This window comes from Rhyacophila brunnea, unplaced genomic scaffold (genome assembly GCF_057557595.1).
Source record: "Rhyacophila brunnea isolate RB1 unplaced genomic scaffold, BYU_Rbru_1.0 scaffold_4, whole genome shotgun sequence".
NCBI classification, from domain to species: domain Eukaryota; kingdom Metazoa; phylum Arthropoda; class Insecta; order Trichoptera; family Rhyacophilidae; genus Rhyacophila; species Rhyacophila brunnea.
Genome location: NW_028233068.1, coordinates 21,963,800 through 21,976,220, shown reverse-complemented (window position 1 = coordinate 21,976,220; position 12,421 = coordinate 21,963,800). Strand labels below are relative to the sequence as shown.

The 12,421-nt window shown below is 35.4% G+C and overlaps 1 protein-coding gene across 2 annotated transcripts; it reads right to left on the bottom strand.

Annotated features, from left to right (window-relative positions):
• Window positions 1–7,716: 7,716 nt before the first annotated feature.
• LOC147067093 (uncharacterized) lies at window positions 7,717–11,295 on the bottom strand. 2 transcript variants are annotated; one of them, XM_085953987.1, is made up of 2 exons: window positions 11,168–11,295; window positions 7,717–9,470 (listed from the first exon to the last, which is right to left on the bottom strand). In XM_085953987.1, exon 2 carries the CDS (start codon window positions 9,463–9,465, stop codon window positions 8,740–8,742), a length of 726 nt encoding a protein of 241 aa, XP_085810113.1. In that variant the 5' UTR covers window positions 9,466–9,470; window positions 11,168–11,295; the 3' UTR covers window positions 7,717–8,739. The 2 variants fall into 2 exon arrangements, with proteins under 2 accessions (XP_085810113.1, XP_085810112.1); XM_085953986.1 differs by lacking the exon at window positions 11,168–11,295 and adding an exon at window positions 10,876–11,032.
• Window positions 11,296–12,421: the final 1,126 nt, after the last annotated feature.

Here is a 12,421-nt window from a genome sequence, read left to right as displayed (position 1 = left end):
TAGCTTAATTGGAAAATCATACTGGCGTGAATTCAGCGGTTACAAGTTCAAGTCTCGTCAGGTGTCGTAATTTTTTCTAAAAAAAAAAATCTAGTGGGCATATGCATGAGATGTTTTAAAATTATGTATGTATAATTTATTTAGGTAAATGGCATATTAGTTCTTCTTCCTCAAGACCTCATGACTAAGGATCGTGACCCGGATGATTTGACTGTCACACAGCATTCTCAATGGGTTGGCCCCGCTCCTCTTGCCATTTTACGACACGCTAAGCTTTAGCCACTTGAATACCGTCGCACTCATAAATTGGTGCAAATAATATCTGGGGAATCTAATGGTTATTTTAATATTATGATGCGGCATGTCTAAAAGATAATACAAGACATCGCGGATGACACAAATGGATAGGTACTAACAATAATTATAATTGTTAAAGTTTAGTCATGCACATTCGATAGCCACATGTGGATGAGACAGCTCGTAATAACACGTATCATAGTTATACCATACCTACAGGTCAGGTGTTTATCGCTAGAGTCAACGTGTGGAATGTCTTGGGTATGAAGAGTATACCTGGAACAGTGCGGTTTTCCGAGGTTGAATCAATGAGAATCCATAAGTTTAGTGGTAGGCGGGGTAATTGTGAAAGTCAGTGACACCTGCTAGATTTTGTTAACTCTGCTCCCTCCCCACCTTAAAACTCAATAACAAATATTATGGATATTTTTTTGCGCTTTGATGAAATTTTGAAAGATTATCTCGCATAACTTTATTACCAAAATTTAATTCATTTTCTATAACACTAACATTGGAGCAAAACACTACTATTGGTTGCCAAGGTGGTCCTCAGTTAACTCAGAAATAATTCTTTTCTGTGGTGGTCCTAGAAATAAAATTATCATATACTATGCTACGAGGGTGGGTCAATAATTCCTTAGAAAAAAGCATTAAAACAGTTTTTATTTTTGTATTTTTTTTTTATTTCTCAACATAATCTCCTTGAAGCTCAATACACTTGGTTAGACGTTTCTCAATTTTTTTTAAACCGTCAGAAAAATAAGTTTTCGGAAGGTCCTCAAAATAAGCATTTGTCCGATCGATGACTTCTTCATTTGAAAAAAAACGTTGTCCACTTAGCCATTTTTTTAAGTTTGGGAAAAGGAAGAAGTCACTGGGGGCTAAATCTGGCGAATACGGTGGGTGGTCGACCAATTCGAACTTCAATTCTTCAATTTTAGCCATTGATCGTAAACATGTGTGAACACGGGCATTGTCCTGATGAAAGAGGATTTTTTTCCTGTTTAAATGAGGCCGTTTTTCTTCAATTTTGTTTTTTAGCTGGTCCAATAAAGATGCATAATAATCCCCTGTTATTGTTTTTCCTTTTTCCAAATAGTCAACGAAAATAATTCCACGTGCATCCCAAAATACAGTGGCCATAACCTTACCAGCTGATTTTACGGTTTTCGCCTTCTTTGGACATGGTTCGCCTTTCGCAATCCACTGCTTTGACTGTTCTTTCGTCTCGGAAGTATAGTGGTGTATCCATGTTTCATCTACAGTCACAAAGCGACGAAAAAAATCATCCGGATTGCGTTGCATGAGCGACAACAGGGCTTTAGAGGCCACCACCCTATTGCGTTTATTGTCGACTGTGAGCAAACGCGGCACCCATCTTGCAGAAATTTTTTTCATGCCCAATTTGTCATGTAAAATAGAAATGACGCTATCTTTTGAGATCCCTGTAACCTCAATTATCTCACTGAACTTTAATCTTCGGTCACTTAACACCATATCGTGGATTTTATTGATCATTTCTGGTGTAGTCACCTCTACAGGACGTCCTGAGCGTGGTTCATCCTTTGTTGATGTACGACCACGTTTAAATTCATTTAACCAGTTATAAATAGTTGCAAGTGAAGGAGCAGATATGCCGTGAACTAAATCCAACTCATTTTTTATTTCCTTTGCTGTTAACCCTTTTATATTAAAATGTTTAATACAGCTCTAAACTCAATTTTCTCCATTTTCCATTTTTCCATTTTCCACAAGCAAATTTTTTTTTTAAATGTACGAGAAACACACAACAACCCGACCAATCTGATTGAAACTTCGCAGCATACTGAATCGGTAGTGCCGCTGCATGAAAACAAACCGCTTACAGTACTAGTCGCGCCACCTGTCGGCTTTTCTAAGGACTTATTGACCCACCCTCGTATCTAAATCAATCAGTCTTTTGATAAAAAGTAGTAGCAGGCCCGAACTTAGATTACCAGATGGAAATTTATCAGCACCTTTTATGAAAACATTATATAAAATAATGAAATTTAATTTTTAACACTAAAATAAAGGTAAATAAATTTTAACTTAATATTTATTGTTTTATTTTACGTGAAGATATAAAATGTACATAAGTTTAATAAATACGAATGCAAAATAAGATTTTTCTGATACCTCCGGACATATTTTCACTGACATAAGTTTTATCTACCTACCTCTTCTTCTAGGTCGTTCCCTCACGGCTATCGTGACCACCTTTAAAATTATGTCATCTTTTGAGCGATTAAGACTTTCCATCTCTCTCGATCATCTGATTCTCTCAGGGCGGAGTGAATGCTGGCCCTAGTCAGCTCCTTCACTTGTCGTTAATAAAATGTTATATTTTAACAGCACCTCTCTTGCTGCTGTTAAAATATAGCATTTATTGCAACAATTACAAACATCTTATTGTAATTGTTACAATAAGTGCTAATACTTTGATACGAACCTACCATAAGTTTGATAATATTTATCACTTTAGCGGTCGATAAGTATAGAATAGACCCACTGGAGTAGGTACATAATAATTCCAATATTCCATCACATCAGTGACGTCCCTAGACAAAATGCCGCCCCTGGGCAGCGCCATAATGCTGCACCATTTTTGTATACAATATTTTTTTATTATCCGTGCTCGTGTCGTTTCTGCACCGCGATTTCCTAACTCTCGTCTCGTGTGGCACCAGACGAGATGACGTAATTGTGTCGTCACGCTCGAGGCATGCCGACCGCGCACAGAATAACCATAGAAAATATTATTATGATACACCTATATGTGTATGGTGACAATGAATAGCGCCGCTGTCGGAGTAGCGTAATATTCTCGAGTGCTATTATCACTCCGGTAGTACGTCATAATGATGTCATATGACGTCATCTCGACCGGGAAGCTTGCACTCGCAAGTTCTAACATAGAGCCCCTGGGGCCCGATTTCCTAACTATCGTCTCGTGTGGCACCAGACGACATGACGTCACAATTACGTCATGTCGTCTGGTGCCACACGAGACGATAGTTAGGAAATCGGGCTGCTGGTCACCAAGAACGTCGAAAGGCAACGAAAGTAAACTAGACATCGCGAACCCGAAAAAAAATACAGTCCTGTTAAATCTTTTATTAATACATTTTATTTTCAACCAGTGAGCTGATTTTTTTAAAGGCAAGATATATTCGTTATTAAGTACTCAGTTTAGGTACCTATTTCTATGTACTAGGTATACCAAATAATTATCCTCGATTTGCCGCCCTTCGAGTAACTGTCGCTCCCAAGCGACGCTCAATCTGCCTACCCCCACGGGACGTCACTGCATCACATATTTTTTATTCAGTATTGTATCGCTATCAATGATACATGTTTTGTAATACACAACACCTGTAACTTTTCTTACTACTTCAGACGCTAAAAACACCTACTTTCGCCCCTGGCACATAAATTTTATTTTAATTGTAAACTTACTTACATACTGTATTGGTTGAAAAGATATCAACATGATTGGATTTTTATGATCATGAATATAAGATATATTTTGACACAGAAATGTGAATTACATATAGGAATGGGTTATTTGACTTGTTTACAGATGGCTGTAATCCTAGCATTAGGTAAGGCAGAGGTGGTCAACCTTTTGTATACCGTGCACTAATTTTTTTCACAGATGAGTTCAGATGCGCAATACAACTCAAGCACCTTTTCAACCTTCTTACACTCACGGTTGGAAAATAGGGATAGGATCTGCTTCGTTGACGGGAGGAAAAGGAATAACTTAATCACGCAATTAAATTAATTAATTAATGCCAGTTAACGTTTATTGGAGCACCAATGTACAATAGTCAGAAATGATCTCTTGGACGAGAGGGTGATCGCTGTTGTGGACCCCGCTAATGGTGCTACAGCTGCCAGAGAGTCTCGTTTGGTGAAGATAACTCTGGACCACAGTTGATGGATGTGATGACTGAGAGCTTATAGCGTTTGGATTTCGCTAGTCTTTCAATGTTTGGTGTTAAATTTGTTACTGCGAGCAGCAGATATAGGGAATCCAATCCCGCGCCAAAATTCTGATCCCGGGATTTCGGGATTACAATTTGACAATCCCGGGATTGGCATTATTTTCCATTGTTAATATAAAATTTTTATATTTACAAATAACATTGATAAAATCGGTCAAAAATAAATCTAGTATAATTTATACTATTTATGCGTCAATTACATTGAGCTACTTTACGAGCTGCTTGTTGGCGAATTTACAATCTGCCTGTAAAGTCGCTCAGTGTCATCATTGAACAAGCTAACAAGCAGATTGTAAACAATCTACCGAGAAAAGTTGAAAGCTGGTTAATTTTACACGCTACACGCCGGTGTGTGGGCCTACTGCGTCTGCGCAGTAGCAACCTCCCGGTAAAAAAACGAACTACGTTCTATCAAAATAGTAGCTAGCTTCTCAGCGAATGGAAAGTTTTGTGTCATCATCACAATCACAGTAGCTGAATCGCCCGCTTTTAAATTCACCAACAAACAGCTCGTAAAGTAGCTCAATGTAATTGACGCATAAGACATTTATTGTTAATATTGTATATCTACGTTCAATCTTGGAAATACATAAGTTTAATGGAGTAAATAATATTGGAATATAAATAATAATGTGAATTTAATATGAGGTTGCTGTTTCTGATAGTAAAGATTTAATGAATGGATTAGCGAGATTTAAAATAGTAAAGCAAATAATCATGGTGTACTTATGGCCTTTCCGCTTCATAAATCTTATTAGTCAGCCAAATATGAAACTGTGTAAAAGGAATGAGATCATGATGGAATTTGTTAAAAGTGCCAATCTTTCTCATTTTTATTAATTTATGTGAAAAAATAAAATGAATCAGCAACTTACACATGGGTATAAATCAAACTTCATTCAAACTCAGTTTATTTCTAATGTAGTTATTTGTTATTAAAAGTATTTTTTCTGCTATATTTTAATTTCCATAAAAATTGATAAAAAAATCAATCCCAGGATTCATAGGTATCGAAAATAGCTCGGGATCCCGGGATTGGAATCCCTAAGCAGATGATTCTTCAAATTTGAATCAGTTATTCGCGACCTTGTTTTGCTTTTAACCAATTCCACGGATGAAAATGCTTCTTCACATCTGTATGTCGATCCAAAGCGAAATACAGTACACTCTCAGTAATCCGCTGCTCGATTATCCGACAACTACTATAATCCGCCGTTATTTTTACTAGTTGAAAGCGCAAAATCAAGATCTATAATTCGCCGGTATTCGATTGTCAAATTCAGTAGTCCACCGCGTACAAAGTATACAACGCAGATGAGACGAGTTTATTTTGGAAACTTCTCCTTCGTAAAACGTACGTTCACCGCGAAGAAAGTAATGTAACAGGGAGGAAAGTGCCCAAGGATGCTATTTACTAAGCTAGGAAATAATTTATTCTTGCCTTGTAGTTTTAAATTTAGATCATTGAGATGGCTAGTAATATCATTGCGCCACTTGTAATCATACAGTGCGCCACGGTTTGGCCACCACTGAAAGGTAAGGAAGGTAAGATATATTACCATTTACATTATAGGGCAGAGGATTAAAGACTTCTACAGAGTGGGTTATCGCACCAGACATAATTTTATATTGAAAATTTATTCGTTAGCTTTAAATCTGAGGGTGCACATAACAGGAGATAGCACTTTGGATAAGGAGCTTGCTATGCGAATTGGGATGGGTAGAGTAATATTCAGCTCGATGTGGAATATCTGGGACTGGGTTATTATAGACTACATTTTAAAGGAAAATTATTTTATTATGTATTACTTTGGTCGCTATTATGTAACACCGTTTGTAAGACATCATTCTAACCCATGTGGATTTGTTTGTGGTATATTAAAAGCAAAGACTATGTTAAATTGCAAAAATATTTATTCAATAATTTCATATATTTTAATTTAAATACATTTTTGATGGCATAAAATCATACAACGTTATCTACATATAAGTTGTTTAACAAGGTAATAATTAATAAAATTTAATAATATGGTGATTTTTATCTGTTCTGTAAAAATTTGGTGACGCAGTTAACATTATTTGACTTTATGTCCTTCAGCTTGCAACTTATGCAAAAATAAATAGTTTATATTCAGACAAACCAATAGTGATTATGTAATTGTAACTACAAAATGACTATAAATTAGAAATAGAGTGACAAGACACATCATTTAACTTGTTCTGTGCACACAAATTAAGTGAGTTTATTAATAATAATATTATTGTTCAATTATTTGTTTATCAGAAAGTATAAACACGAATCATTAAATTTAATAGTCATTAATAGCACAAAATATATACATAGTAAGAAAATATAGAAAATCAATGAATATACTATTATCAAAAACCTACAAATTTAAATATCAGAAATTAACATTAAATCAGAATGAAACAATAAGTCATAATATTATGCTTCTGTCCGACTAGTTATATAAAAAGTTCTAGTTTATGTTTCTATGACAATTTAATATCATCAAGCTCAACCAATGATTAAATATTCAATAAATAGTTTAAATCTGATAGTGATTTTAAAAAATTTTGAGCGCGACACTAACTAATCAGGATTGATACTCGAAAATTTTCTTAATTAACTCATTTCGTGCTAACACCGCGACTGGCGCGTTTGGAGTAATTGACCATTAGATATAATTAACGTGTTATTTAAATGTGGTAATTAAAAGGTCAGCAGTGATTGTGTTAAAGGTTTGCTTGAAATCAAAACATATTTGCACTCATAGTTTTCGAAAAAAAATTGAAACATATGAACCCATCTATAAATAATAATAATAGTACATTGTGAAATTCTTTAGAAAAATGGTAAATTACTAAGAGCTATAGGCAGAGATATAGAGAATATAGGCAGAGTAACAGATTTTTGAGACGAATGGTCATTATCCTTTTGTCCAACCATTGCTCGTTGCTCTGGATCATACATAATATTATATTGATTGCTGTCGCACCTTCAAACCGGTTGTATTTATTGCAAAAGGAAAAAATATTGCAAATTTTATAAACAGTCTTATAATATGGAAATGTTTTTTATAAAACAATTTGATGATAGTACGCAATGTTTTTTACCTCTCCTATATAGTTTTGTATACACATTGAGCCAGTGTTAAAGGTATAATGACGATATTGAAAAACATGTAAACATACATACACCGAAGTAAGAATACAAGCCTTCAGAGGTGAACAATCTGCCATTACTCTTGTGAGGATGATATTACAATATACTGCAGTACAACTCAATGTATGAACCATAATTGAATAATTGTATTTTACATTAGGTAATTGTGCTCTTGTCAATTTAAATCTAAGATAACAGATAAAAGTTTCATGTTTTTTGTTTGTTATGTATACCTACGTATGAGCATAAAACATAAAAAAATACATTTGAATGTTTTATGGAAATAATGTGCCAAAGTATGAATTTTCTGATAATGTCATTATATTATATAAGACAAAAATACCGGAATATAAAATAAAAAATATCAAAATCAAAGAAAACGTGTCTTATAGGAAAAAGCAGACTCGAAGAAATTTAAATGGGTGGCAGATACTATTGCTGAGCTTCCTAGACTTTATAGACAGAGAAAGAAAAAATGCTGCTCGTGCTAATACCTCGCGATTGCACAGTAGAACACTAGTGGCGAACTTGCCGGTAAGAAATAGTACATAGTACCATAAAATGATAACATCGCGTCTCGTTTACTCATGAAGAATGAGGTTGGCAAGACAGTCAGCACTTTTACGTGTAAACAGTTTTTATCGCGATAGTTTAAAATACACACTACTGGTGGAAGTAAATCCATGCACGTGTACAGGAGCTATAACGGTGACATTACATCACCAAAACCATTGATGTCGGGCGTTAAAGCTACAAAATTAATTAAAATTACTTCGACCATCAGATGTAAACACAAATGTACTTTTATTCAGTACTCTTACCACACTCCCGACAGACATGATTCTAGGACAAACTCTAAGGGCAGTGGCCCCGATCACATCCACCCTGATTTAAATAATGTTTAATCAGTGTCAACGAAAAAATAGGTTGTGCTATCATTGAAAGACAAATCGGAAATAGTTAATAAACAGCTTGCAGTGAGAACCAGTATGTTACTTGGCTGACAAATACGATGTTGGAATGTCAAGAATCTGGGTTATAAAAATAAGAATGTTTTCATGGGTCATATAAGTTGTTCAATAATAACCATTAGGCAAAACTAGACTATCATTTTGATCTTAAAAATTTATGCTATACTATTTTCAGGTTTTGCAAATTTTTGCAGAACTCCCTCGCAGAAGCTAACACTTGCAAAGCACAGGATTCGTTAACAGACACTGTAGGATTTTGTATCGATCTTATTAAGCTCTAATTGACGATGAGAATCCAAGAATCCTCATCATCATCTTCTTCATCCTCTTCTTTGATACCAACCGAAAAGATCACAGGATCGTCATCATCATCACCATAATCACTATAATCCGGTTCCATTTTTATATCATGCACTCTATAATCAGCAGTTGTCATAGAATCATAATAAACCGTTCTTGAGTGTGATGGTGAGTATTTCTTTAGAGGTTTTTTCGACGGTAGAGGCAATCCTTGTCCAGAACGTAACGGTAAAACCTTCAGCAAATGTGGATGTCTCTCGATGAAAGCTCTATACCATTCAAATCCGGCCATATGATTTTTATGCCATATATCGGGTACTGGAACTTCATGTTCGCATGCAAATTCATATGCAACAGTTCTTATTTGGACAGTGGTAATTATGGGTATCGCTTTAGCGGCTTCTTCTATAGAATACTCCAGCTCTTTTTCGAGTTCATCTGAAAATATTTGTCGCTTCTTGTAGTTAGGTATAAAGAAGTCCAAGCTTGTGTTAGCAACTTTTTTGGGCGTTAATTTTGGATTCAAATCTTTTAAACGTAGATAGTATCTGTTTAACGTAAGCCTATTGATGTTGTATAGTTCTGCAGCACATCTCATAGAATTTCCTTTTACAACTTCTTCGAGTGCAGCCTTCAAATTGGCGGGACTGCAGTGCTTCCTAGGGATTGCTCCTGGTTTTCTTTGATATGTTGTTGGAGCCATTTTTCCTAAAAAAATCAAAGCAGACCCGATGCTATAAATGTAGTAATTACATTAATTATTACTTATCTAAGGTCTGGTAGTTTGGGCAGAAAAATAAAAAGTGGGAGGGGTGGCAAGCAATAGACGCAATAGCAACCAACCATACACAATAAACGGTAATTATACCGCAGATGCCTGCATGAGCTTTAATATTTTTTTTTTACAAAAGTTTATTCCATGCAGACAATTATGTTAAATACTTTTTTCTGTTGGCGCAAATACATTTCGATCCAATAATTGTTAATTAAAAATTTGAAATTTTCATACATTTCGATGCATCATAATCACACACTAATGGGTCAATGACATTCAGCTACTTTACAAGCTGCTTGTTGGCGAATTTACAATCTGATTGTAAACTCGCCCAGCGTCATCATCGAACAAGCTAACAAGCAGATTGTAAACAATCTACCGAGAAAAGTTGAAAGCCAGTCTACTTTACACTCTGGCGTGTGGGCCGATATGCGTCTGCGCAGTAGAACGATAGTGGCGACCTCCCAGTAAAAAAACGAACAACGTCCTGTCAAAATAGTCGCTAGCTTGTAGCTTCTGAATGAGTGGAAAGTTTTGTGTGTCATCATCACAATCGCACCAGCTGACTAGCCCGCTTTGAAATTTGCCAACAAGCAACTTGTAAAGTAGCTCAATGTCATCGAGGCTTAAGATTAAATTAGGTTGGGGTAGGTTAGGTTATGTTGTGGTTGGTCTAAAAAAAAGTTATAAAAACTCATGCGGGCATTGCGGCACATTTACCCAATAAACATATAGGGGAGCTGACCACCTCTGCCACGTGGGAAGAAGTGGCAGTTCATTATTAAATGCTAATACTAGAGACCGACAAGTTTAACATGAGGCTCCGCTGTCATAGACAACGCAGGCTGTTTACATGTAGCCCATAGCAAAGTTTTAATTTCATTTAACAATATATTATTATTTTTACAATAAATTGATTTATTTGATAGTAGTATTATACCCATATCTACATATTAATGCTCTCAGTGGCTCAGTTTTTGGACTGTATTGGCGTAGGTAGGTACTAATCCAAGTGGGCGGACCAAAAAAGATTGTCCAATTTATCGCACCCTCTTGACTAAAGAAATAGGTATCCATGCGAACATATTTTCTACTAATTACCTAAACTACATAATTATAGTGCGCTTTGATGGACAAATTTAACTATCATCAGTGCACTGCGATTTTTACATTTTATTCATATTCTGTACATGGTGTTATAACTTTTAATCTAATAAACCTTGACGATGGGAATATTTTGATGTCAACCCAATATTTGAAAATAAAATGGGTAGGTAAGTAGGTAGTTATTAAGTTCGATTTATTGTTTTCATCACAAAAATATATTACGATACCTACTTTTAGAAACATACTCAAAAACCATTATTATCATCACTAATATTAAAGCGAGTTAGTAATTCCTTAGAAAATCTAAATTATCTTGTTTTAATACTTTTTTATTTTATAATGGTCAAGTAATATTATGTTTAAGTGTCAAAGATGTCCAAACTAGGACGTGGTCCAGGTATTCCAAGAGTTCACGTATTCTATCCAATATGGCGACCATCAAAATAAAAGTGTCCCTATGATGAAAATATTTGAAATATTTGATGACGCCGTAAAACAATATGATTTAGTTAAGAAAACTTACCATTAAATAAATAATTTCCGGCGAAAGATCTATTGACAAACTACAAAATGCCGTTTATAGCGAAACAAAACACTTCCCAAACCTTATACAAACTGACAGGTCTACGCTGTTGCCAATCAGTGTAGCCATCATTTCAAAGTGGAATTATAGTACAGAGCCTCCTAAATTATAGTATTTGGGGAAAAAATATAGTACGCGTTGTCATCATTCTGTTGGTATAATGTGTACCTACCTAGGTTTTTTGTTTCTCAGAAAAAAATTAACGGAGAATTTGAGAAACTCCGGGACCCCTTTTTATTTAGGTACCTCTTCCGACCCAAAATGCTAACCGAAGAATTCAATAAATTTCATTCTAAACCAAAGTCAAGGGATTTTTTTACGTTTTTCGAGCATTTTTTTTCCAAGTTACCAAATCTTCTTATATTGAGGAATTATAATACTTTGCACCAATTTATCGAACGGAAATATCGAAATGTTAGTACTTTTTACATATTTTTTCCGTTATTCAAAATTATAGTATTTTAGGCGTACTATACCTGTTTTATATCGTACATAGTACGCGGACCAAAGTTGTAGTACAGACACTATAATTTATTATAGTAAGGCCATCCTCCCACGGCACAACTGAAATCTGATGGAACTGGTTTATGAAGGAACTCATAAACTGACCAATGTGATGCTTCGCACACGGCGCTACTGAAACCCAGTTGAAATAATAATCACATAACCTCAAACTGTCAAACTCAACTATCAACCGTGTTGTACAAAAACTGACAACACGCGCGCTGCAGCGTTTACATAAGGTTATTTTGATTTTCCAATTAACATTTAACCAATTTTGGTAAGAAAATATGATTTTTCACCGAAATCTAATGATGTTGGTACCACTGTTTTACGGTGACTGGAAACTTCAGAGACCGCGCGACTAGCATGTCGCATCTCTTCGCGACCGTTTTGAAGCTGAGAGATTCCAGTCTCGCCGTCAGCGAGCCACCATTGAAATACATTAGCTAGATACTGGCTGGAATTTTAGTTTCAGTTCCGACGGACATAAGTTGCGCCGTGGGAGGATGGCCTAAGGTAGGCAACACTGCTGCCAACACAAGCGTAGGTAAAATGGAAAGGAGTTTTACCTACCATTAAAACTCTTATTATTCTTGTTGACTCTGAAGTCCCTTGAGATGTTGATCGTATTTTTTGCCTTGTGTTCTTCTGTGCTGGCCCCTTTTTACCCCCTTTTCTTCTCGATTATTT

Coding starts and splice junctions, on each gene's coding strand:
- LOC147067093 (XM_085953986.1), bottom strand. CDS start 10,909: ATGATAATAATGGTTTTTGAGTATGTTTCTAAAA. Junction 9,471..10,875: donor TTTTGAGTATGTTTCTAAAA/GTAGGTATCGTA, acceptor TGATTTTTTTAG/GAAAAATGGCTCCAACAACA.